This window comes from Sceloporus occidentalis, unplaced genomic scaffold (genome assembly GCF_023333645.1).
Source record: "Sceloporus occidentalis isolate IW3139 unplaced genomic scaffold, rSceOcc1.0.p SCAF_1, whole genome shotgun sequence".
Lineage (NCBI taxonomy): Eukaryota > Metazoa > Chordata > Lepidosauria > Squamata > Phrynosomatidae > Sceloporus > Sceloporus occidentalis.
The window spans coordinates 288,529,687-288,555,101 of record NW_028316981.1 but is presented as its reverse complement, the minus strand read 5'-3'; the positions used below and the strand labels follow the sequence as shown (position 1 = coordinate 288,555,101).

The window sequence follows — 25,415 nt, the reverse complement described above, 5'->3', positions numbered from 1 at the left end:
TTCAAACCCTTCTCTATTTTAATGTGTGTATAATTATTTGACATAGATTCTTTATTTATATCTCTGTCCCAGTATACTGAAGAAAACACTACTACCAATGCCATTGTTCCACACCTTTTTCACCGGTGGCCGAAAACAGCAAGAGTTTGAAGAACCCTTTTTTCCAGTAACTAATGCCAATATCTGGTTTGTTCAACCATGTGTGAAAACATTTAAAATGATTATACTGTATTCCAAAGTGTATGCAAAGGATAGCACAGGCAGCTGATTTACATTTTGAAATGCAAACCTTATTTAATTCTCTCTTACTAAAATAATACATTTTTTTTCCTATCTGATGGGGGACAGTAGTAGGATATTTATATACTTTTTGCTCACTGTTTCAAAATTTAGGATTTTCTTGCAAACATTTTGTACACACACACACACAGCAAAAAAAAAAGAGGGCAAAAAAGTTTATTCTCCTGTTTGTGCTGGTGGTGGAAAAGTCGCTTGTCTATTCACTCTCATGCACTAGTGGAAAATATTAGAATAGTTGATAATATTTTCAATAGGCTCTTTCTTGTCAAGGATAAGAAAATTTGTGAATATTCTTTGTGTATGTACCTCAAGCACAAAGGAATGGAATTTACAGATACTACTACAATGGGTCCTTGGTATCCACTGGGGTTTGGTTCTAGGAGCCCCCCTTGGATACCAAAACCATGGGTCCTCAATTCCCATTAAATACAATGACATAGCCAAATGGCAAAATCAAGGTTTGTTCGGAGGGGGGGGGGGGGGACTTAATCCATGGATGCAAAATCTATGGATATGGAGGGCTGACTGTACCAGATTTTTAGATGCTTTTAAGGTTAGGTAGTAAAAACTTTCCCTCCAAACAGTACTGTACAAACATACTGTGCTATTCTATGTAATTTGCAGACGAGATGAAATCAACAAATTTCTTATCAACAATAAAAATGCTAATGTTAGGAAAACAGTATGACATTTTTCTTACTGTCTTTAACAACTGTAAAAACTCAAGATTAGGCCCTGCAGGAACAAACATGCACAGACTCAAGAAAACCACAAGAACATAAAAAGAGTTATGCTGGATCAGACCAAAGGTTTATCTAGTCTAGCATTCTGCTCACATAGTGGCCAACCTTTTTCCAATGATGAGCCCACCAGCAAGTTATGAGTGCACATTCATTTCTTGTTTTTTGGCAGAGGTTCCCATTGTCAAAGGTGCAAGACGCTAGTAAATGTTAGCAGTTGCTAGCCTCTTTACTTGTGGAAACTGCAGAAGCATAAACAGCAAGGAGTGTGTTTGCTGAACATGTTTTTTTCCTTGGTGCATACGTGCCCCTTTGAAAGGATCTGCACGTACTGCATTTTATGTAGACTCATGGCACTGTGTTATAGTGGTTTGATGGTTGGCCTACAACTCTGGAGCTGAGGGTCTGATTCCCTGCTTGGCCATGGAAAACCATTGGCTGACTTTAGGTGAGTTACACACTCTCAGCCCCTTAAAACCCCATGACAGGTTCACCTTAGGGTCACCATAAGTCGGTTGACCCTACATGAAGATACCTAACATGAAGATACCTAACATCATCATCAACACTATAATATTTCTAAAAGGATGTTTCTATTACTGAAGGAGGATTGTTTTAAAAATATAATTACCAAAAATGAGTCATTTGAAGAAACAAGGCACATTTTAGAGCCTGGCATTTGCCTCATTGTTGACTAAAGTACCAAGGGAAGCTCTTTATGGGATATGTGCTGGGTAGTTATGCAGATGTAGGGGCTGCAGAAACAGAAACCAACCTTCCTTTCTCATTAAACTGTCCCAAATCCCCTTACATAATAATTAGGCTTGAAAAAATATATCCCATCATCTACAGTTGGCCCTCCGTTGTCGCAGGTGATCTGTTCCAGCCCCCCCCCCCCCCGTGAAAATGGAAGCTCATGCTTATTCAAGCCCCATGGGCTTGAATGGAGCATGCCCGCTTGCGCGTGGCAAGGGAGTGCACATCATTGTAAATAGCGAAGGTCACCCCTCCGCATATATTCAAGGGTGCAGATCCCAGATCCGCACATTAGGACGGGATACTGTAATTCTAGCATGGGAGGAAAGTACTGTTGGAAAAGAAGTAGCTGGAGGGGAAAGGTTAAACTTTCCCATGTGTCATGTTCCTACCCTATCCCACAGAGGCAATTAGGCTTTTTTTAAGCCTCTTATTAGCTAAACAAGGTTTTCCTATCAATAAGACAGAATAAGGAAGTCTGATGAACAGTATCAATATGCAGTATTGTTACAGCCACAGGGCTCCAAGCCAGAAGCTAGAGTAAAGTTTTCATTGTAACCGCTGTTTAGTGTACCAGTTCATACTACATAGTGCGATGTTTTGTTCAACACAATGCCAATATCGTCCAGATAATCCTTTCACGTTGAAGTCTAATTGTTAGTTCATACTGTTTTTGCTTTGCTCCCAAATATTATTTCAGATCTTATTCCTTTGCATGAAATGGCACTGCTGCATCACATGGCAGGCTTCCCAAATATTTCAACTCTCTGCACATAGGTTTACAACTTTGATTCAGTTCTGATTAACTGTAACATATTATATTAGCAAAATCACCATCCCAGGAATTTAATTATATTCATCATTCTGTTTATACTCTTATAGATAGTATTTAGATGCTAGAAGGGTAGTACATCACATTTTTCTGAGGGGGGGTGTTTGTCTGCTGCTGAATCACTGCTCACAGTAGAAATAAGAGAGGAGAATGCCTTTCCTATTTCTCTTTAACAACGTGCCATTATACACTAGACAGAGTACATTTCAGAACAAATAATGGGACAGACATTGCCTTTAGCATTATCTTTAATTCAAAAATTCAATACTGCCCACTTGACAGCAGCATTTACTCATTAAAATATAGCTTGGGATATTCTTTCTTTAAGTTAAAGGATAGTGGTGAACACAACATTTCACTATCCTTCCAACATTTCAAGTAAATATAATACAGTTAACTCTTATTACACAAGAATACATGGTATAAACTAGTTCTGGCCATGTTGAATGAGTACCACAAATATATAAGAATTAGTAAGTATAACCATGCTATATGTGCATTGTAGCCAAACAGCAGTACACAGTATATTCTTCCGTTGAGACTGCCTTTGTGGGAATACATAGAGGATAGCCTTAGGACAAGTGCTACCATTATTGTCATATTTCTTTTCAGTTTTGAACTTCACTATTCCAATACTAATCTCTACATATTTTTCATATATATGCATTTGTTCTGTTGAATTGCAGACTTAGCTTTTTTTGTTTTAAATTACTCAGAAATGGTAAATCTGCACCATCACATCCATACACCTTACATACGTGCCTGCCATGATACATCCAGTGATAAAAGCAGAGCCTCAGTAGCACAGTGGTTAAATGCCTGTACTGTAACCACTCACTCATAAACCACAAGATTGTGGGTTCAATACCAGCCACGGGCTCAGGGTCGAGTCAGCCTGGCATCCTTCCAAGGAAATGAGTACCCAGCTTGTTGGGGGTAATTAGCTTACACATTGTAAACTGCTTAGAGAGTGCTTACATACACTGATAATCAGTATAGAAATGTAGTTGTTATTGCTATTGCTAAATCCAGTATCAAGGGGAACCTAGAAATGGCACTGCCTAATCACATGATTCTGATTTGAGTTATTTTACGTTGCAGAATTAGTTATAAAAATTACAGAAAACAGGTAAGTCTGTGAAGTGGTCTGAAGGAGTATTTTACATAGCACTCAGGTCAAACTATAGCACCATTATGTATGTGGAAGAGCAGATCACTGGGTGCAAATGCTTAATTCTCATGTTACATGGGAAGTAATTGATAATAACTGATAATTGCTAATGACTGATTTGCACTGCAGTCACCTGCTCATTTATAAAAGTGTGATGTGAGTCAGCAAGGGGACCTACCAAGGTTTCAAGGGTAGTAGGCTTAGGGCATGACTAGGATTGGATGAAGGAGGGAATTACCAAAGCCTCAGTACTGGATCCTAAAACTCTAGATTCAAGGTTTTCACAGGATCTCTTTTCTGATGCCTTTTTCCAAAATAAAGCTTGCAAGAAAGACACGTGAGGCACCTCACATTTTTTGTCACCAAAATGCAAGTATAGGATGAAAAATCAGAATTTGCATTTTCACACACACCCAAAAAGAGAATGATCAAAAGTCATATGCAAGGAAAACCAAGAAAGCAAATAGTTAGCAATCCTGTGTCACACTCCAACAAATCATATCCTTAGCTTTCAAAACATCCGAATAGAAGCACTCTTCCCCCTACTGAAAAAAAAAAGCCAACACAAAATCATGGGAGAATACCTAGATAAAAATCGAACTGCCCAGAATAGACAAGCTTGCCACACACAAAAAAACTGTGAGCTGATTGGGGGGGGGGGGGGGGGGGAGTCTGAACAGGCAATTAAAAGGGGGGGAAGCACAAGGCCCAGATGGGTTTTCAATGGAGTACATTTTCAATGGATATCTATAAGAGCTTCCTAGACAGCATTATAGAACCATTCAAACAAAGGTTGCTGGATGCCATTCAAAACAAAGGCTGCATTATAGTAATTAGCAGAAAATGGAATGCTTAATTAACTGGGAAAGAGCTTACACTTTGCTCATCATACAGCCCCATCAACTGATCTATTTGGATGCCAAGAAAATAGTTAAGGTCTTGGCACTAAGACTGAACAGATACAGATACAGATATAAAATTAATAAATCCAAGCCAAACTGATTTGATCCAAGAGGCTCACCCTTAGAAAGAAATGAGGTTTTTCAATATACAGTAGTTTCTTTTTTAAAAAATCACAACAGCTTGTTCAATAATATATCAGGATTGAGAGCTGGAACTTAATGTACTGAAGAGAGGATACAACATACACAGACAAACAGCAGGGTATTGTGTAAATAAAGGCTTTCTTGATTATTATAGTGGCTTTAGGCTGCTCCCATCTGGGTTTGAACAATAAGAGTAGAGACATCCACACATGAAAAACCTGCACTGGGACAAACAAGGACATTAAGAAGGAAAAAAGGTATTTCAGAAGCACATTTCTAAAGCCTAGTTTCTAATGTGACATCTGAAACAGGCACAGTCTCACTGGAGGGAGATCATCCTGTTCCAGAGATTTTCAACACAGAGATCATGTGGGATAAAAGAGTAGAAGTCCTCAATTTGGATGTGATGTTACAAACACAGGCAGAGAACAGTGAGCAAAACACACGTCTTAAATCACCACTTCTTCAGTGTCTGAATTGGCTTACTGAATATTAAATATCTTCTCAAGGGAATTTTTTCCCATTTGAGGAGCCTGGAAGTACAAACCATATGGTTAAGGGAAGCAGCACATTTCTAAAGTATTAGTTTAATTTGTTAAGAGGATCGTTTTTGTTTTTTTAAAATGGTAATAGAGCTTTCAAGCGAAAGAAGCAGGAAGCAACAGAATACAGAAGCCATCAGTTCATAGTCTTTGAAAATACACTTTTAAAATCACTATGGTTAAAAAAGGAGAAAGTGATGCAAGTTTATATTGTTTTCCAGCTGAGAAGGTAATGCTACTATACAATCTGGAATCTAATTACTTGATTATAAAATAAAATTACAAATAAAAACTTCTTATTAATGGTTTAGGTAAATAATAAATAAAGGTAGTGCTATTTCTGAAATGCCATATATAGAGAAAATATTTGTGAAGAAAGCTTTAAATTTGGAAATTGTACTGTACATCTCCCACAAGTGAATAATACTAACATCTGTTTCAGAAACTCCTGGTTTTTGTGTAGTCTGAGGTAAGAGGGCTTCACAAAAAAGCATGTAGACAGCATTTCAGATGGGAAAATACGCTGCAATCCACAAGACTAGTTTTCTAGCCATTGGTGAAGAAAATCACAATTTTCCATATGGGACTCTGAAATCCTAAACAGCCCAGGACCATAGTGGAAGAGCTGATCCACCCTACAAGAAACTCTCTAGAGTGCAAGATCAGGATGATCCCAGGCCCTGATGATTCAGGGCTAGAACTAGTGATATACAGTCTGCCCTCCACATATGTGGGGGTTCCATTCTGGACACACACACATGGGGAAAAGAGTGTATGTTCAAGCCCCATAGAAAAGAATGGGGTGCGTGCTCGCAGCACGAGCACACACCCCATTAATTCTGCCAGGACTTGCCTTCCACATAAGCTCAAAGCTGCAGAAGGCAAGCCTGCATATGGAGAGGGCCAACTGTACTCAAGTCTTTTACTCCAAGTCTCAATTCAAGTCTCAATTTTCAAGTTCAGTCTCAAGGCCTTGCGAGATATTTTGAAGTCAATTCTCAGGTCAAGCCTCAAATCTGGGAGCCACCTTTAACTGAAAAAAAGGGTGGTGCTGGTGCCTGTAGGACGGGAGGATTTCAGTATCTAGAAAATCAAGTAGATTTGAACAGCAGATGTGTTACACAATAGGCTTGAGGTGGAAGAATCCTTCTAAAGTTTTTCAAAAGCTTTAGAAGGCTCATCCGATGTGCAGCAGAGACAGGCTGCTCAGTAGACCTCAATCCCCACCTCGAGACCATTGCCTAATGTGTTTGCTGTTTCCTGATGAAATTAGGCCAGCAAGTCAGGTGCTAAAAGTATATAATCTCAAGATGAATTGTTGTTATTGTTGTTATCCACCCTCAAGTCAATCTCATGGTGACCCTGTGGATGAGAAATCTCCAAGATCCCTTATCCTCTACTACTCTTCCCAGTTTCTGCAGATTCCATGAATTGAGTCTAACAACTGATCTTCCTAATTCATTTCACTTTTCCCAACATTATTGTCTTTTCTAATGAGTTGCATCTTCTCATGATGTGACCAAAGTACAACAGCCTTAGTTTAGTCATCTTAGCCTCCAGGGAAATATAAGGCTTCATCTACTCTGGGATCCACTTTTTGTTCTTTTTGCTGTCCATGGTATCCTCAGCACTCTTCTCCAGCACCCCATCTCAAATGAATTTATTTTATTTTTGTCCATTTTCTTAATTGTCCAGCTCTCAAATCTATACATGGTAATGGGAAATACAATTGCTGACCTCCCCATTCTTAGCCTTCTCCTGATTTGTTGACTGTAGTCTCCGTTCTGATCTATGTTTGATCCCAAGTATAGGAACTCTTACTGTCTAGATTGAATTTGTGAAGATCCTCCATGGTCATTATTTTTGTTTTCTTTATGTTCAACAGTAAGCCTCCCTTTTCACTTTCTTCCTTGACTTTTCTCAGTAGTTGTTCCAGGTGTCCAGAGCATCATTTACTGCCGGGTTCAGTCCAAATCGTGTCATTGAAGCAACTTGAGTCTGACTTGAGTCCAAGTCAATCAGTTCACATATATATCTCTGGCTAGAACTAATTTATATGAATGATCACCTGAGGTGTCATGGGAGATGGGATTTGATTATATTCAAGGGGCTGGGCCCTGGGCATGTCATTCAGCATGGTATCAACCACAGTTGGAGAGAGCAATACACTGATTTTTTTTTTAAAAAAAAGTCTAGAAAATGAAAAATATGCATACACAAACTTTTGAATATAACATTTGCACCCTGAGCTTCCTCCTGCTCCTCTGAGGACTAGACAATAGGGGATAGGTCCTGAGATCTGGAAACCTTATTCCAGAAATTGGAAACAACAAATATCAAAGAATCCCACTGGACTGAATGCAAAGCTGAGAATTACAGAGGTACTGTTTCAGCTCTCCCTATTTTCAAAGCAACCATTTCAAGTGGTGCATATGGTTGCTGTTGTGAAGATGAAACAGGAGGGGGTTACAAGAACCAGAAGACAAGATGCATTCAGACACTTTAAAAAAATCTTGATAGTATTTCTGTTTTTTTCTGTTTTTCAAAAAGAAGTAAGCTGTTGCTAAAAGAGCCACAAATCCTCTTTCATCATATGTAAAACTTTCCATGAAGTATCCAGAGCTTAAAATTAACTACACATGACTAATTAATTTTTCTCCTAGGTAACTAAGACATAAATAAGTTATATTACAATTGTAAGCTAGCAAGGCATGACTTCACTTTTTTTGAGGTCTAACTGCACTTTTATAATTAGGGGGCTAAGCCCTGACTAAATAATGAAGGAGGACTCATATGGTTCAAGCACTAGCTGGTGATACTTCCAGGTGATCTGTAGCAGGTGTTGAAATGACAAGGTAAATAGAAAGAGAGTATCTTTTTTAATATACTACAGCATGATAGTTTGTAGCATTCAGTTTTAAAAAGTAACTAAACAGTTACTTTTTAGTAATGGTGAGTCTATTGTGAATTTCTTCCTTTTTAAATGTAAATTTTCAAGCTCTGGAAATACCTGCATTTTGATATTTAAACACTGATCTTCCAACAAATCAGGATTTAACAAACTGCTTGACCTTATTTGTCTCCAACTAAAAGTGTTCTTCATCCTCTTGTGTCTGAATTAGCTTTCCATGCCATTGCTTCTGTGCAATCAGCTGTAAAGTCTACAGGAAATCAACTCTTTAAAAGCTGTACTGGGACACAGAGTATATTTACTCTGTTACTGTAGTCAAAAAAGTGAAAAAGGGTGCGAGACAGAGAATCCAGGCTATCGAGGCCCAAAAAGATATAGCCACCCTTAGTAAGGTAGGCAATTTAAAATGGCTGAGCCAATTTAAACACACTTTTCAAAGACCTAATTATCTAAAAATACAAATGCCAAAATACCTGAGGGAGACATTTATTTGAGCTAGATTTGATCAGCTTGACACAATGGTAAGCTATGATAGATTTAATGGTATTCCTTACGATGAGCAAACTTGTATTTGTGGTGACCGAGAGATTGAAGATTTAGTTCATATTCTATTCAAGTGTGATTTGTACCAACAGGAAAGAGTCCAGTATCTTGGTCCCTATATCAAACGATCAATGTTCTGGGATACCCATGTTAGAACTTCATACTTCATGAGTGGTCAAGATTCAAAAATATCTATTATCACAGCTCGGTTTCTATGTAAAGTAATACAGTTGAGAGCTAGATACATGGGGACACAATTGGGGTAAACTGTAGCGGTGATGAATTATAGAATCATAGAGTTGGAAGAGACCGCAAGGGCCATCCAGTCCAACCCCCTGTCATGCAGGAAATCCAAGTCAAAGCATCCCCGACAGATGGCCATCCAGCCTCCGTTTGAAGACTTCCAAGGAGGGAGACTCCACTACACTCCAAGGGAGTTTGTTCCACTGTCGAACAGCCCTTACTGCCAGGAAGTTCCTCCTAATGTTGAGGTGGAATCTCTTTTCCTGGAACTTGCATCCATTGCTCCGGGTCCTAGTCTCTGGAGCAGCGGAAAACAAGCTTGCTCCCTCCTCAATATGACATCCCGTCAAATATTTAAACAGGGCTATCATATCACCTCTTAACCTACTCTTCTCCAGACTAAACATCCCCAGCTCCCTCAGGCGTTCCTCATAGGACATGGTTTCCAGAACTTTCACCATTTTAGTCGCCCTCCTTTGGACAAGCTCCAGTTTCTCAATGTCCTTTTTGAATTGTGGTGCCCAGAACTGGACACAATATTCCAGGTGGGGCCTGACCAGAGCAGAATATAGTGGCACTATTACTTCCCTTGATCTAGACACTATACTTCTATTGATGCAGCCTAAAATAGCATTGGCCTTGTTAGCTGCCGCACTGCACTGTTGAATCATGTTCAACTTGTGGTCTACTTAGACTCCTAGATCCCTTTCACATGTTGTCTCCTTAAGCCAGGTGTCCCCCATTCTATATCTGTGCATTTCATTTTTTCACCCTAAGTGCAGTACCTTACATTTCTCCCGGTTGAAGTTCATTTTGTTAGCTGTGGCCCAGCTTTCTAGTCTATTCAGGTCATTTTGAATTTTGATCCTGTCCTCTGGGGTATTAGCTATTCCTCCTAATTTGGTGTCATCTGCAAATTTGATAAGTATGCCCCCAATTCTGTCATCCAAGTCATTGATAAAGATGTTGAACAGTACTGGCCCAGGACAGAGCCCTGTGGGACTACATTGGTCACTTCTCTCCAGGATGAAAAGGAGCCATTGTTGAGCACCCTTTGGGAATTGGGAATCTCAAATGAAGAATTTTGATGTGTAGCTGATGTTCAGTCTTTCTGTTTTATGTAATATAATTTTAAAGCTGTATCCCCCCCCCCCCCATTTTACCCATTTTTGTACTTTGAATCCTTTATATAGATTTTTATAATGAAGTTTTATAATTTTGTTTCATTTATGGGTTTTGTACTTAAATTGTATGGCATTCAGATGGTACCTGTACGGTATTTTATTCAGACTTTAGATTTATTATATTTACCTTTTTAAATTTCTACAGACCTTCTATAGAATTTTATAGCGTGTTTTATCTGCTTTGTGTTATTTTGATATGGCCTAAGGGCCAATCAATAAACAATAAGTATGTATCAATGTGGTCTCCCTCTACTTTAACTGCCGTGGCTCCATCCTATGGAATCATGGGATTTGTAGTCTGCTGAAATACTTAGACTTCTCTGCTAGCAGGAACTCTAGCACAGAGGCTCATAACCTTTAGTATTTCATACATTTTTATCTTCATCTCCCAGAATCCAACAAATTTAGCCATGCTAAGGGAGGCTTCTGGCAACTGATGTTTGCAGGGCCAAAACGTGAGAACCATTGCTCTTGTACATTCCCATTAATTACAGTACTGTACTAGATTTCTCTAGCAGAGAATTTTATGTGCCTATCGTTCAACTAATGGTTCCCAAACCTTTGATATTGCAGAACTTCTAAGGACATAGGAAGACAAGACTATGGTCTATCCCTTTGATGGCTGAACATGAAGATTAAGGTGAAGACACAAGAAATATTAAATACAAAATGTTACTGGACACTAATTTCTCAATAAAGGTAGATAAATATTAATCCAAGTATTAACATGTGTACAAAAACAGTTGCATACATTTAATACAATCTACACAAGTACAGACATCTGAAAACAAGGATTTTCAGAGACAGGTCCAGTTAATAGTTAGAGGAGACTTCAACCGGATCTATAAATATACTCCCATTTGCCCATGCAGGCCAAGAAAGAGCATGGCAATATAGTGTTGCTGCTGTTTTTAATTTAGGGGCCATGCACATTTAACCCCAATGTAAGGAGAGAGTATATCATATACAATTTTAGCATTTCAGTCTGAACACTGACATTAAATGGTGAAGGGTCTGGAAACCATGTCCTATGAGGAACGACTTAGGGAGCTGGGGATGTTTAGCCTGGAGAAAAGAAGGTTAAGAGATGATATGATAGCCCTGTCTAAATATTTGAAGGGATGTCATATTGAGGAGAGAGCAAGCTTGTTTTCTGCTGCTCCAGAGAACAGGACCCGGAGCAATGGATGCAAGCTGCAGGAAAAGAGATTCCGCCTCAACATTAGGAGGAACTTCCTGACAGTAAGGGCTGTTCGACAGTGGACCACACTCCCTTGGAGTGTGGTGGAGTCTCCTTCTTTGGAGGTCTTTAAGCAGAGGCTGGATGGATATCTGTCAGGGATGCTTTGATTGAGAGTTCCCGCATGGCAGGGGGTTGGACTGGATGGCCCTTGTGGTCTCTTCCAACTCTACAATTCTATGATTCTATGATTATTTTCAAGGATCAAAATCCAACTGCTGTTTACAACTAGAATATATCCATTAAATCAGTGAGATTTACAAAACTGTTGACTTTCCATTCAGCAAATAATTCAGTAAGTCTACTTTAGTTAGGATCAGCAATTGGATTTATACCAATTTCATTAAAAACACATATTACTACAAACACAAAGAAGTGTAATAAATGCCTTAACAAGGAAAGTGGAAATTTAGCAAAGACTGAGTTGAATAAAGCCTTTTAAATTAACTCCTTATCGGTAAATACATTTACTGAGAACAATGTACTACACACACATGGACACACACACACAAATGTGTATAAAATAAGCAAGACTACAACCTTGCCCCCATAGGGTAGGAAATTTTTGCTAGATTTTTTTAAAGTTAAGACCAGGAAGCGAAACTTAATTACTACCCATTAGCATGGGAGTGAACATAAAAGCTTTTATACAGAAGTGTGCATATTGCTGGAAAATTTAAGCAATGGGGAAGGACAAGGAAAGTGCTAAGGCTGTTAGAAGAAAGAAAACAAGATTAAACTAATAGCAAAAAAGGGGAAAATATCAAAACAAACACCCAACCTTAAATTAAAAACCAACAAGGCATACAGGCACTCTTTGGTAAAGGCAGTTAAAAGCATCTTTTCCCCCTTAAGCAAGATGTGGTCAAAGAAGAATTCTGTTCATATAAACCCTTACTGATCCTGGATATTGTAGAAAAATGCACACACACACACAAACACACAACAACATTCTTCCCTTCACAGCACTTTAGGAATAGTTAGGAACACATACACTCATACTGGGTTACACATACCTCTTGTACAGAACGAGCTGCTGGCTTGTCTTGGTGATTGGCCAATATTAAAAATGGCAAAGTACATAACTGTGGATGCTGAAGCGCAGAATGCAGTTCATTTCTAGCAATTTCTAACTCATCTTCTGAAGAGGCACTGTCTAATACAAAGATTACACCTTGAGATCCTTGGTAGTAACGGCTCCAGTACTTCCTGATATTGTCAGCCCCTTTAAGGATAATCAAACAAAAAATAAATACAGTGAAATAAAAAAAAATCAAGCAGAAACTTTAGACAGATTTAAAAAAAAAAAAAAAGAGTATGTTTCATCTCACATTTGGAAATAATATCAGAACTCATTTTAAATTCTCACCTTTCTCATATTTTAACCTATTATACTAGCAGTGAAATGTGTGTCAATTTGTTCGGATGCTTATTTTGGCCTAAGATGCATGGGGCCCATTCCTTCCACTATCGCAGGAATTCTCTCTTAATGAATTATTTTTTCTAGATTTTCTTGGACCCGAAACAGAGGGGCCAAACGTGCCACCTTTGGGCCAATCCAGGGACATGGCATACAGATGGCGCACCTCCCCAGACCAAGCCAAAGTTGCGCTGCGACTGCCTAAGGCAGCCCAAACCCAGCTGTAAAAAGAGCACAAAGAAAGCACTTCTTGCCAACGGTCTGTTGTGGACCATGGCAGCTGGCCTTGCATCTTTTGTGGACAGTGGAGAGCAACCAGTGCTGGAGCAGCCAGAGGCCACTCCAAGCTGCCAGTCTGCTTGACCCCCTTTGATTATCTTCTGTCATTATGACTATCTGCTTTGGGATGGTAGGGAGTAAAGTTAAACAGAATATGTAAATAAATTTAAATATATATATATTTTTTTACATTTCACTTCTCCTCTCTCCTAATGCCAATTCTTCCACTATTTTGAACTGATTGGGTTCTGCTCCTAGTCCATATATATCCCAGGTAGGAAAGCTGGGAAGGAGGGGACTTGGAGGAAGTGCCCCAAAGGAGGACTAAAGAGGAGGGATGCTTCAGGTGCACCTGTCCTGCTATTGTTCTCCTCAGCCTTCTTCCTCCTGCCCTTCCTTCCTTCCTTCCTTCCTTCCTTCCTTCCTTCCTTCCTTCCTCTTCTTTCTTCTTCCTCCTCCTCTCCCACTGTCTTCCCTTCCTTCCTTCCTTCCTTCCTTCCTTCCTTCCTCTTCCTCCTCCCTCCTCTTCCTCACCACTGCTTCCTCCTCTGCTGCCCCCCCCCCCCCCAACAGATGCTGAAATTCATGGATGGCAAGTCCATGGATACGGAGAACCTATTGTATTTGAAATGTTTTAATAGCACTAATTCAGAAGTAGTGCTGGGAAAAGAAGTAGCCTGCTCACTGCCCTAAGTATATAAATAAGTTACAGGAGATGTACCCTGCAAGTGCAAATGCAGTGGCTCAATGACACCTCCTCCATACTGTAGGTATGCTGGAGAAGAGATCTTCTCACAGTAGATCATGTCACATCCCCATGTGCTCTTGGACAGTTGGCCCTATACTAGATGTGTTTAATGTCAGTTTGGATGGCATTTCAAGGTTTCAAATAAGAAATATGTTGCCTTTTCTCAGAGCTCAGAAACTTACTTTTTAGACCACAGTTTCCTAGAATCCCCCGCCAGAATCCACTGGCCTGCAGGATCCTAGATATTTTAGACCCCTCAAAATAGCTTTTGTTTTGATTTCACATTAGTATTGATGTGTCAACTTCTTCCCCAAACCCATTCTCAACCTCTCACTGGTGAAATGAATGATTTTAAAATGAAAATGAATTTAATCCTCAAGGGACACACACATCCATCTGGATTGGGCTGCCATTAGCAACTGTGATTCTTGAAAGCTTGCAAGTTAGTGGCAACCAACAATCTGTAGTTTATAGATTTTAATCTATTATTTGACACAAATATTAAGAGCTCAAACTAAGATCTGGATACAACTAGTTTCAGGAGCACTAGTTGTATCCTGAGTTGGAAGTATAGACAGGCTTAATTAGAGCTTAAAAAATAAGGCAAATATGCATGAATTTTATGGTTTCATCTCTCTCCAAGCATCTACATGTGAATTTAGCCAAATCACTCAGAAATATTCTAGTTTTTAATTTGGTTTCTATAGTAATAGTAACTGTAATAGGTGTAATAAAAGGGATGTGGTGGCTTAGTGGTTAAGACACCAATTCTGAGAATCAGAAGATCGGAAGGATGGCAGTTCCAGACCTGAGTGCTGTATGATGGGGTGAGCTCCTGTCACTAGTCCCAGCTTCTGCCAACCTAGCAGTTTGAAAACATGTAAATGCAAGTAAATAAATAAGTACCACTTCGGTGGGAAGGTAATAGTATTCGGCGCAGTCATGCTGGCCACATAACCACTGGAGTAGTCAGACAATGCTGGCTCTTCAGTTTAGTAACAGAAATGAGCATCACCCCTATAGTCAGTTACGACTAGACATTCATGTCAAGGGACTACCTTTACCTTCACCTTCTATAGTAAAACCCGTATTTTAGCAACTCCCACACTTTGGGAATTCAACTCCACACCCACATTTCCCATTGCTTTATTTACATATAGCCCTCTCCAAAAAAACATCTCTCAGCTCACCTTTTTTCACCTACTTATTCTAATCTATCTTTTTTCTTTCTCCCCTCCAACATTTCTATACCTTTGTTTTCTGGGCTATCTTGTGTTGTGTTTGCTTTCAACTTAACCATTCAGGCAGGGTAACACTTGGCTTATCCTCTAGCATCTAGGGTTTGTAGGTTCTTGGTAATTGCTACACATACAATATTATTATCACGAAGAGACAAAGGAAATGGAGAGCTACCAGTCAGCTATGCAGTTGATTAATAGTGTTATACCTCCAAGTTCTTTTACATTCAAGATGGCATTCTGGAATGGCACTGCTTTTATGCTAAAACCTGAAATTAAAAATAAATAAATAAATAGTTAATAATTTCTGTGCAGTGGAATGATTGTCCAAGGAAAAATATTTGTTAAATGTAGTAGTACTCCTCTCTGTCTTGACCCTAAAGTATTTGGGCAGGGTTTCAAAAGTTATCTTCTCACTAATCCTTTTCCTAATCCCAGGCCCTTCCCTTTCTCTCATTCCTTTGAGATCCATTTTGCTGCCAAAAATATTTAGAATTATTTAAAAACATGATCTTAAAAACAGTTATATAAAATAAAGCAACACAAATTCTTATAAAATGTGTCTAGTTTTAATACAAGTGGGGACATTTAAATATTATTTTATATGGGGAACATTAAAGACACGTTGATCTAGATGGGCATCTTTGTCCAGACCACATTTATACCAGCAGCGGATTCAAAAAGCAGATGGAACATTCCTTTACTTTAAAGCAGTTGGTGTCCAATGTAACTCATCTCTTTGCATTCATTCAACTCCTATCTTGTTGTCTAATAATTTATTCTTTGTATGATAGGAAATTATACAAACTGATATCTAGATACAAAATTTATAATTACTGGGACACAGTATTTTGGGTTTGTTTTGTTTGGTTTTTTTAAAAATGGATGCATAATTCAGTCTTAGACCTATAAGTATGATCTTACAAGCTGGTGAAGGACTTGGGGAGAACACCAATAATGGGAACCATGCCATTCTGGGAACAAAACAGCCAAAGAAGCTCTGCAAGTGATTGAAGTTGTGACATTCTGGATGTCAGAGGTATCTTTCCCATAACTTTAAGCAGAGAGTCAAGCAAATATTGCATCCTCATATCTCTCTGTCATCTTTACCTGCTCTTCAGGTGCTGCTCAGGTGATATATATAGTTTAATACTGCAGTCAAACTGCAATCCTATCTGAGTAGCCCTATGCAAGTTAAACCTTCTGGTATGTTCGCAGCTTTTGACAGGAGAGTTTTGCTAACCGTACAGAGAAAAGACAACATGGCTATGCAGGAGGTTCACCACCAGCCTTGAGTCACCTGACTTCCTTTGATATCACTTTGACACATCTGCAGTCAGTGGTCTCATTCAAAATAATTAACAACCAGTCCCCATCCTTGGCTGTTGCCCATGGCTCTGGAGGATCCAATCTTTACCTCCCTCTAATTCTTTCACCTCTTTCTCCTGCTCTTCAGCATCTTCCTCCTCCTCCCCTTCACTACTCCTGGATCCCCCTTTAACTTCTATAACCTCTGCATCTTTTAATTTTAGCAAGCAGTTCTGGAGAATTAGTGGGAACCATCTGAATGACACCACTGCCTGCAGTGCTTCTTTAGCTCACCCGATACAAGTCCTGCACCTTAAAACATCTCCTCAGCAGGGCTAGTTACTTATTTTTCTTCTTAAATACTTATATTTCCAAAATTCATATATATTTTAGATTTCATGCTAAGATACTATATCATTTCCTGGACATTATTACATGGGACACGACCCATTATGATTACCTCTATCAACTGCAGCCTTTTCATTTTGGTCGCAGCTGTGCTACATCTTTTTACACAACAAGTGGTATGATGAGGACTTAGAAATAAGTATGAGACATCTGTCTAGGTCTTAAATTTTCCATGCCACACAAGTTCTGCTTATGTGATTAAGCCAACACTGCTGTTTAGAGCCATCCAAAGAAAGCTCTCTTTCCAATTTAAATAATTGGAAAGAATATATATTATTGAGTCAAAATCCTATCTATTTGTACCAGATTACATTGTGTATGTTCATTGAAGGTATTTGGGAAGAAAGCCAGACTTCATTAGAGAAGATTCTTACTTTCCTTTGGCAGATCATGAAATGCAGTCTATAGAAGAGGATGTCTACAGTTTTCAATGACAAGAATTCTTAAAACCTAATACAGCAGTGAAATAAAAAGAAAATCCCCCTGTACTTTCTAACTCACTCACGCAAGAGACCACTTTAACAAGAAATCTTTCTCAAATTCAGATTAGAGAGGATGATGGAACTTCACATTGGATCAGTGACACAACAGGGGCTACAATGCATCCAAAACCCACCGCCACAAAAAAAAAACCCTGCTATAACCTGAAGAAGAGAATTTTATGAGTTTATGAAACTAAGCCTGAAGAGTCCCTCCCCCACCCTTCACAACTATTAGGAACTTAGAGGGGGCAGATTTAGACTGCAGCTGGAGAACAGGGTCAAAGGGTTAGACACCCTCCAACCACATCATAGGCCAGGGGTAGGCAACCTTTTTGAGCCGGGGGCCGGGTTGCTATCCCTCAGACAACTGGGGGGCCGAAGCCAATAAATAAATAAATAAATAATGTTTTAAAAATTAAATAAATAAATAAACCGGGACAAATATAGGACAAAATGTTCAAATGGAGGCCACTTTTTTATAAAAAAAATGGAGGACATGTGAAAAAAAATGCTGATTTTTTAAAAAATGTTAAGATAAATGCATGTTTCTGAGGCTTCTATAGACAATTGCCCCTCAAAGGCCCCGGCGGCAATCGGCGGCAGGACCAGGCTGGGGCCGGTCCCAAGGCCTCACCGGGCCGCATCCGGCCCACGGGCCGCAAGTTGCCTACCCCTATCATAGGCTCTAATCCAAACTGCTTTCTCACCTTAAACCATGCATGCAAATAAAAAAATACAAAGATGTGAAAAATTCTAATGTGTCCCATTAAGACAACTTTGACACTGAGCACTAGGTCTTTTTTAGGTTTCTTTCACAGAGACATAGGACAGGTGGATTGGTAGAAAAATAGAATAACTGCAGGAAATTTCTCTGAGTGTTATTAAAGCCACATGTTTATAAAGCAAAACAGGTAACATCAGCTGTCTGTAATTTGTCACTTCTGTTTTACCTCTGATTTATTACCTCTTAGATCACAAATGAGCACAGATACATCTGAAATTTAAACTTAATTTAAAACTGTACTTCTGTTTGAGTTCAAATAAACCACTTACCTTTGCCAGAATTTTGTAAGCTATAGCTAGTTTAAAACATTACATAAAAGATTTGGTTACCTGTTGTTGACACTATATTCTCTCTGTATTCACTGCAGAGCTGTGACAGTAAACTAGTTTTCCCAGAGCCAGTGAGACCTATGCAAACCAAGTCATATTCTGGCCGTGGTGGTGGAGGTCCTTTGCAGCAAAGCGCTCGGAAACACTGTTGGAGGAAGTATAAAAAAGAAAAGTTCAATTACATTTGCTATGAGGAAGAAGAAATATTTTAAGAGAAAAAAATATTCTTTTTAAATAAAAAACCAAGGGACAAACAGAATTTTGGCACATGGATTTAAGGGATTACTACCAGGGTTTGCTGGTTTAAACCAAATAACTTTTTAAATAATACTTCAGGTTTTTAAACATTGATTATTCTCTTTTTTTAAACTTTATTTTTAGAAATATATAATTATAAATATATACAAAGCATATTATAATTTTCCAACTATATTTGTTTTATATTCCTAAAACTAATTATACTTCCTCTTATTCTCTTGCACGGACTACTCAATCTCTCCACATCTGTTCCAAGACTTATTATTTTTTGTTATATACATATATATCTAAACAGTACTAATGGAGATTTACTGGTATCATTTGTTACATTTCTATTTCTCTACTTCTCAACTTTTTACCATCTTTGTATCATCTACCTTATTTCCATCTATTTTTACAAAATTCATTAACTGGGAGCAATTCCATTTCAATCAATTCAATATCTTTCTGACTAAGACGGACTGTCAACATTTTCATTTCCATAATTTCTGACAATTTTAACAACCAGTCATCAATTGTCAGGATTTCAGATTGTTTCCAATACTGAGCTAATAACAAACTAGCTGCATTAATCATATAAAGTAAGAGTCTCCAATATTTTCTTTCAATGTGTGTGGGTATTTTGTTTAACATATTAAGTAAATAAATTTTTGGTCTCAATTTCAATCTTATCTTCAGTATCTTTTCTATCATAATGTGTATCTTTTTCCAATATGTCTTTGCTTTAGAACAGGGGTAGGCAACCTGCGGCCCGTGGGCCGGATGCGGACCGGCAAGGCCTTGGGACCGGCCCCAGCCCGGTCCTGCCGCCGAGGCCTTTTGCCTCTCGCGCGCAGGGTCAAGGGGGGCAATTGTCTATAGACGCCTCAGAAACATGCATTTATATTAACATTTTTTTAAAAATCAACAAATTTTTTTGCGTGTCTTCCACTTTTTTTAAAAAAGTGTCCACCATTTGAAAATGTTGTCCTATATTTGTCCCAGTTTATTTATTTATTTAAATTTTTTAAAAATTATTTAATTATTTATTTTTTGGCTTCGGCCCCCCAGTTGTCTGAGGGACAGCAACCCGGCCCCCGGCTCAAAAAGGTTGCCTATCCCTGCTTTAGAAGAAGAAAAGGGGTACATATGAAACCATGTACCCCCTTTCTTCTGGCATTTCCAGCACGCATTTGAATTTGTTTTGCATATTTTGGCTATTTATTATTTTATTATTTTATTCTAATAAAATAACCTAATAAAATGATTATTTTCTTTTTTAAAAGTCTGGCTATTATTACTATGTTCTTACTGGAAGAACAATTATTGTTTGAATGTAAACATTTTAACTTTAACATTTTATCAGCAATTGTTCATCGTTAGACCAGTATCCAGCTTTCAGTTGTTTCTTTTTGATCAACTTATTTTGTAGTGCAAGAATTGCTATTCAGAAACAAATCCTTCAATTAATATGTTCAATCAAAACAAACCTGCAAGTACTTTGTATGTTTTATTATACTACATATAGTCAGTCTACATATGTTCAGACTTAATAGGAATAACATGCGTTAAAAATCGATGTTTTATTGAAAGACGTATTATTGAAGACAGGAAGCTTCAATAAGATTAAGACAAGAGCAAATATATAATGCGGTTCTCTGCTGGCTAATTCGTAATCTGCTTTCTCTTTCGTAGGCTTATAATGATGAAAATGGTGAGACATTGCCTGGAATATAGGAATGGAATTGGGAAGGGCTGCAAGGAGCTGGTAACAAAATGTTTATTTTAGCCAGGTAAGCGCTGGCTAAATTCTACTCTAGTTGGGATTAGCAATTGGATTTAGTCCTATGAGAATGCAGTGTGATGACAGTTAATGAGAAAAATACATCATGCCTTTTCTGAACATATTCCTCAGTGGCTTCAAGCCACACAACAAGATCACACTGTCTAATTTCTCATTTTAATGTGCTCATCTCAATGCTTTATGTGAAAATCAGCAAACAGCGTATTCTGCTTTTATACAGAATGATAAGACTCATATCCAATTACTGAATGCACAACTATGCATTCCTGTATTAAGTGACCAAAGGTTGACAGATAGTATCAGTTGCTGTAAATCAGGGGGTTGGGGAGGAAAGGTTATGATCCTCCAGATGTTGCTTCACTGCATTTCCCAAGCATTCCTCAACACTGGCTATACTGACTAGGGCTGATGGGCATTACAGTTCAATTAAATTTGGAGGGCCACATAATTCCCACCCCTGATGTAAAGAAACAGTTTTCAATCAGTATCAGTGGACTTGATTAAAATTAAAAATAAGTCAAAACGCTAAATTTTAAAACACCTTTATGTTACACTGATGTCCACAATTAATATCCATCTCCCATGATATCAACAACTTATGTGGAGTTCTTTGATGAAATTAAAAAGTACGATGTGATACTTTTTAACCTCCAGGTATATTGGCCCTGTTTGATATTTGTGGTGGGGATGCTGAAAACAAGAATGTTGGACATTTGTTGGACACTACACACAAAATTCTTCCAACTTTTCCTTTGTTGGCAGCTAAAATACAACTAGCTTGCCAGTGGAAAGGTTGGCACTCCCCTAAATCAAAAGGGGGGGGGGAGTGCATGGGAAGAGGGATATGTAAAATTACCTCCTTTTTCTTTTTAAAAGCTTATTTTAAAATAAATCTGAATAGCATCAACAACAACTTAGCTGTAAATGTTATCTCTTTGCAAAGCTTGTCATCTGCTAAAGGAGAACCGACATCTTCCTAAAGGGAATATTAGTTTGCCTTCAAATACAATGCAAAAGAAAAAGAAAAAAGATTTTATAGATTTCCAAAGGCAAATAAACACTTAACACATCATGGGCCAAAGGTGGTAAAGAATACTTTAGGAACCTGCTGCTGTACTTTATGGGGCTTCAGAGAACAGATTTCAAGCATTAAATATACATAGTTGTATAAAGGTCGTACCTTCCTATTTTAACAGACCTGCACCTGTGTTTATTTAGCACAATATTTCTTGGGTTAATCGCTACAGTTGATTTGTTATTATAGTTAGACCCAGACAGTAAATATAGCTATGGGACAATAAACTGCATTTCTGAAAATGCCTCAACTTGTCACCTAAATTTACTAAACAGAACATGGCCCTGCCATTATAGTAGGCTCTAAGCTAAGCTTCAGGAACAGCAAGGAGAGGTGAGAAATGCAATACACAGAGGAGTTATATAAAAGAGATGAAGGACACATGGAATAAAGAGCCATATGAAGATGAACCCCAAATTCTAAAAATTGAGGTGGAAGCTGCAATAAAGGAAATGACAAAAAACAAGACTCCAGGAACAGATGATATTCCAATAAAACTACTGCAATCCACATTGACAGAGTCAACTCTAGTGCTAACCAACATATGTCAACAGATATGGGAAACAAAACGATGGCCAGAAGATTGGAAGAGATCAATACACATCCCCATCCACAAAAAAGGAGACACAAGAGACTGCAGCAACTATAGAACCATGGCAGTGATCTCCCACATAAGCAAAATTATGCTCAAAATTATGCTATACAGAATCCAACTATACATGGAGAGAGAAATCCCAGAGGTCCAGATGAGGATCAGGAAAGGAAGAGGCACTAGGGACTACACCGCAAACATACAATGGCTAATGGAGCGCATGAGGGAATTCCAAAAGAAAATCAGCACCTGCTTTATAGACTATAAAGCCTATGACTGCATAGATCAGGGGTAGGCAACCTTTCTGAGCTGGGGGCCGGGTTGCTGTCCTTCAGACAACTGGGGGGGCCGAAGCCGGGGGGTGGAGCTTCCACCCTCCGGGGGCGGGGCTGCATGCCGGGGGTGGAGCTTCCACCCTCCAGGGGTGGAGCCGCATGCCGGGGGCAGGGCTTCCACCCTCTGGGGGCCAGGCCTCCTCCCCTTTGCCGGCCCCTGACGGGGCCCCAGGCCCTGTCAGAGGCCGGGAAAGAGCCAGCGGGGGCCGCCAGTGCTGGAGGCCTCCCCCTCTTTGTCGGCCCCTGACGGAGCCCCAGGCCCCGTCAGAGGCCAGCAAAAAAGCCGGCGGGGGCCGCCAGCGCTGGAAGCTTCCCTCTCTTTGCCAGCCCCTGATGGAGCCCCAGGCCCTGTCAGAGGCCGGCAATAAAGCCGGTGGGACCGCCAGCGCTGGAGGCCTCCTCTGGCAAAAAAGCCAGCAGGGGCCGCCAGTGCTGGAGGCCTCCTCGTCTTTGCCGGCACCTAACAGGGCCCCAGGCCCCATCAGAGGCCGACAAAAAAGTCCTAGAGGCCCACTGCCGTCGCCGGAGCCCTGTTGGAGGGCCCCAGCAACGGCAACGGGCCTCCTAGAGGCCTGCTGCTGCCGCTAGAGCCCTGTTGGAGGGCCCCGGTGACGGCAACGGGCCTCCCAGAGGCCCGCTGCAGCCGCCAAAGCCCTGTAGCAGGGCCCCGGCGATGGCAACGGGCCTCCTAGAGGCCGCCGCCAATGGCGGTGAAGTCTTGCACAACCTTTCCCGTGGTCGTGCGAGACTTCGCCTCTAGGCTGCTGCCATTTTGTTTCTCAAAATGGCAGCGAAGTCTCACGCGACCACAGGAAAGGTCACACGAGACTTCGCCGCCATTTTGAGAAATAAAATGGTGGCGCCCAGAGCAGCGAAAAGCCGCAATCGGCGGTGCCGGCAGCAGGAGTGGGCAGGGGCCGGCCGAAAGGCCCCCACGGGCTGCATCCGGCCCATGGGCCGGAGGTTGCCGACCCCTGGCATAGATCATGAAAGGCTATAGAACACCCTTAAAAACATGAGAGTGCCAGCACATCTGACAATCCTGATGGGGATCTACTCGGGACAAGAGGCTATTGTTAGAACAGAACACAGAGAAACAGAATGGTTCCCAATTGGCAAAGGAGTCAGACAAGGTTGCATCCTATCACTCTACCTATTCAACTTCTATGCAGAACATATGTAAGGAAAGCAGGCTTGGACACAGAAGATGAAGGAGTGAAAATAGGAGGAAGAAATATCAATAATCTGAAATATGCTGATGACACCATAATACTAGCAGAGAACTTCACAGACCTGGAACAACTACTAAGGAAGATCAAAGAAGAAAGTGCAAAGGCAGGCTTAATGTTGAACATAAAGAAAACAAAAAGAATGACCACAGAGAACTTACATACATTCAAATGGGGAAATAGAAATAGTAAAAGAGTTCAAACATTATCAGAACTGGGATTAAACATTATCTGAACAGGGACTGCAACCAGGAAAACAGAAGAAGATTAAGAATGGAGAGGGCGGCTATGAAAGAACTAGAAAAGATCATAAAATGCAAAGACACACAACTCAGCATAAAAGTCAGAATTATACAAGCCATTGTAGTCCCTATTACCATGTATGGATGTGAGAGCTGGACAGTCAAGAAAAAAGACAGGAGGAAAATCAACTCATTTGAGAAGAGTGCTGAGGATTCCATAGATAGCCAAAAGGACAAATAAATGGGCCCTAGAGCAGATCAAGCCAGAAATATCCCTAGAAGCCAAGAGGACAAGACTTAGACTGTCATACTTTGGACACATCATGAGAAGGCATGAGTCGTTGGAAAAGAGAATAATGTTAGGAAAGGTGGAGTGAAGTAGAAAGAGAGGAAGGTCACATGCTAGATGGATGGGCCACAAATATGAGTTTGCAGGAGCTGGGCAGAGCAGTAGAGGACAGGGGTAGGGTTGCCATATCCCGCTGGGGGGCGGGACAATCCCGGTTTGGGCGGTGCCAACCCAGTCCCGGTCCGGTTTGGCGCCCAAACCAGGACGGCCCTGCCCACCGCGGCCACCTCAGCCCCTGCGGCGGCTCCAAGGCCTTGCTGAGGCCTGGGAAGGCTCTCCGCGGTTGGAGCTCCAGCCGCGGAGACGCTCCCTCCCGGGCCCCAGCGAGGCCTTCGAGGCGGCTCCGCGGTCAGAGCTCCGGCCACGGGGTCCTCCAAGGCCTGCGCGAGGCCAGGGAGGAGGAGGAGGCCGCTTCCCACCGCGGCGATCGCCGCGATGAGGGGCGGCCCCCGCCTCCTTCCTGGCCTGGGAGCCAGGCCCAGGCTTCCTCCTAAGCCAGGGAGGAAGTCGAGACGGCTCTCATCGCGGCGATCGCCGCGATGAGGAGCGGCCCCCGCCTCCTTCCCGGCCTGGGAGCCGGCCGAGGCTTCTTCCCAGGCCGGGAGGAGGAGGAGGCCGCTTCCCCTCGCGGCGATCGCTGCGATGAGGAGCGGCCCCCGCCTCCTTCCCAGCCTGGGAGCAGGCCTAGGCTCCCTCCCAGGCCGGGAGGAGGAGGAGGAGGACAAGGTTTAAAAATCTAGGACTTTTTTTTTTAATTTCCTAGCCAGGAAATTTAAAAAAAAAAAAAATGTCCTACATTTTCAAACCTTGTCCTACATTTGTCCCGGTTTGGAGGTCCTCCATTATGGCAACCCTAGACAGGGGGTGCTAGAGATGTCTCATCCATAGAGTTGTTATGGGTCAAAATCGACGCAAAGGCAATTAACAAGAACAAAAACATAAACACCATAGTAGAAGACATCCCTCTAAAAAATGCAGAGCCTGGAAAAAAATTACATGGTAGCACTATAACTCCCAGCAACCATGCTGGCTAGGGCATTCTAAGAGT

General features: G+C 40.5%; 1 protein-coding gene across 1 annotated transcript in view; it reads right to left on the bottom strand.

Moving 5' to 3' along the window:
* ARL15 (ARF like GTPase 15) overlaps nt 1-25,415 on the bottom strand; it is a 253,220-nt gene that overhangs the window by 120,607 nt on the left and 107,198 nt on the right. The window contains exons 3-5 of the mRNA XM_089495700.1: nt 18,505-18,649; nt 15,403-15,462; nt 12,525-12,733 (exon numbers count right to left, since the gene is read on the bottom strand). Coding sequence (XP_089351826.1) covers nt 12,525-12,733; nt 15,403-15,462; nt 18,505-18,649 — 414 coding nt within the window. The remainder of the gene's footprint in view (nt 1-12,524; nt 12,734-15,402; nt 15,463-18,504; nt 18,650-25,415) is intronic.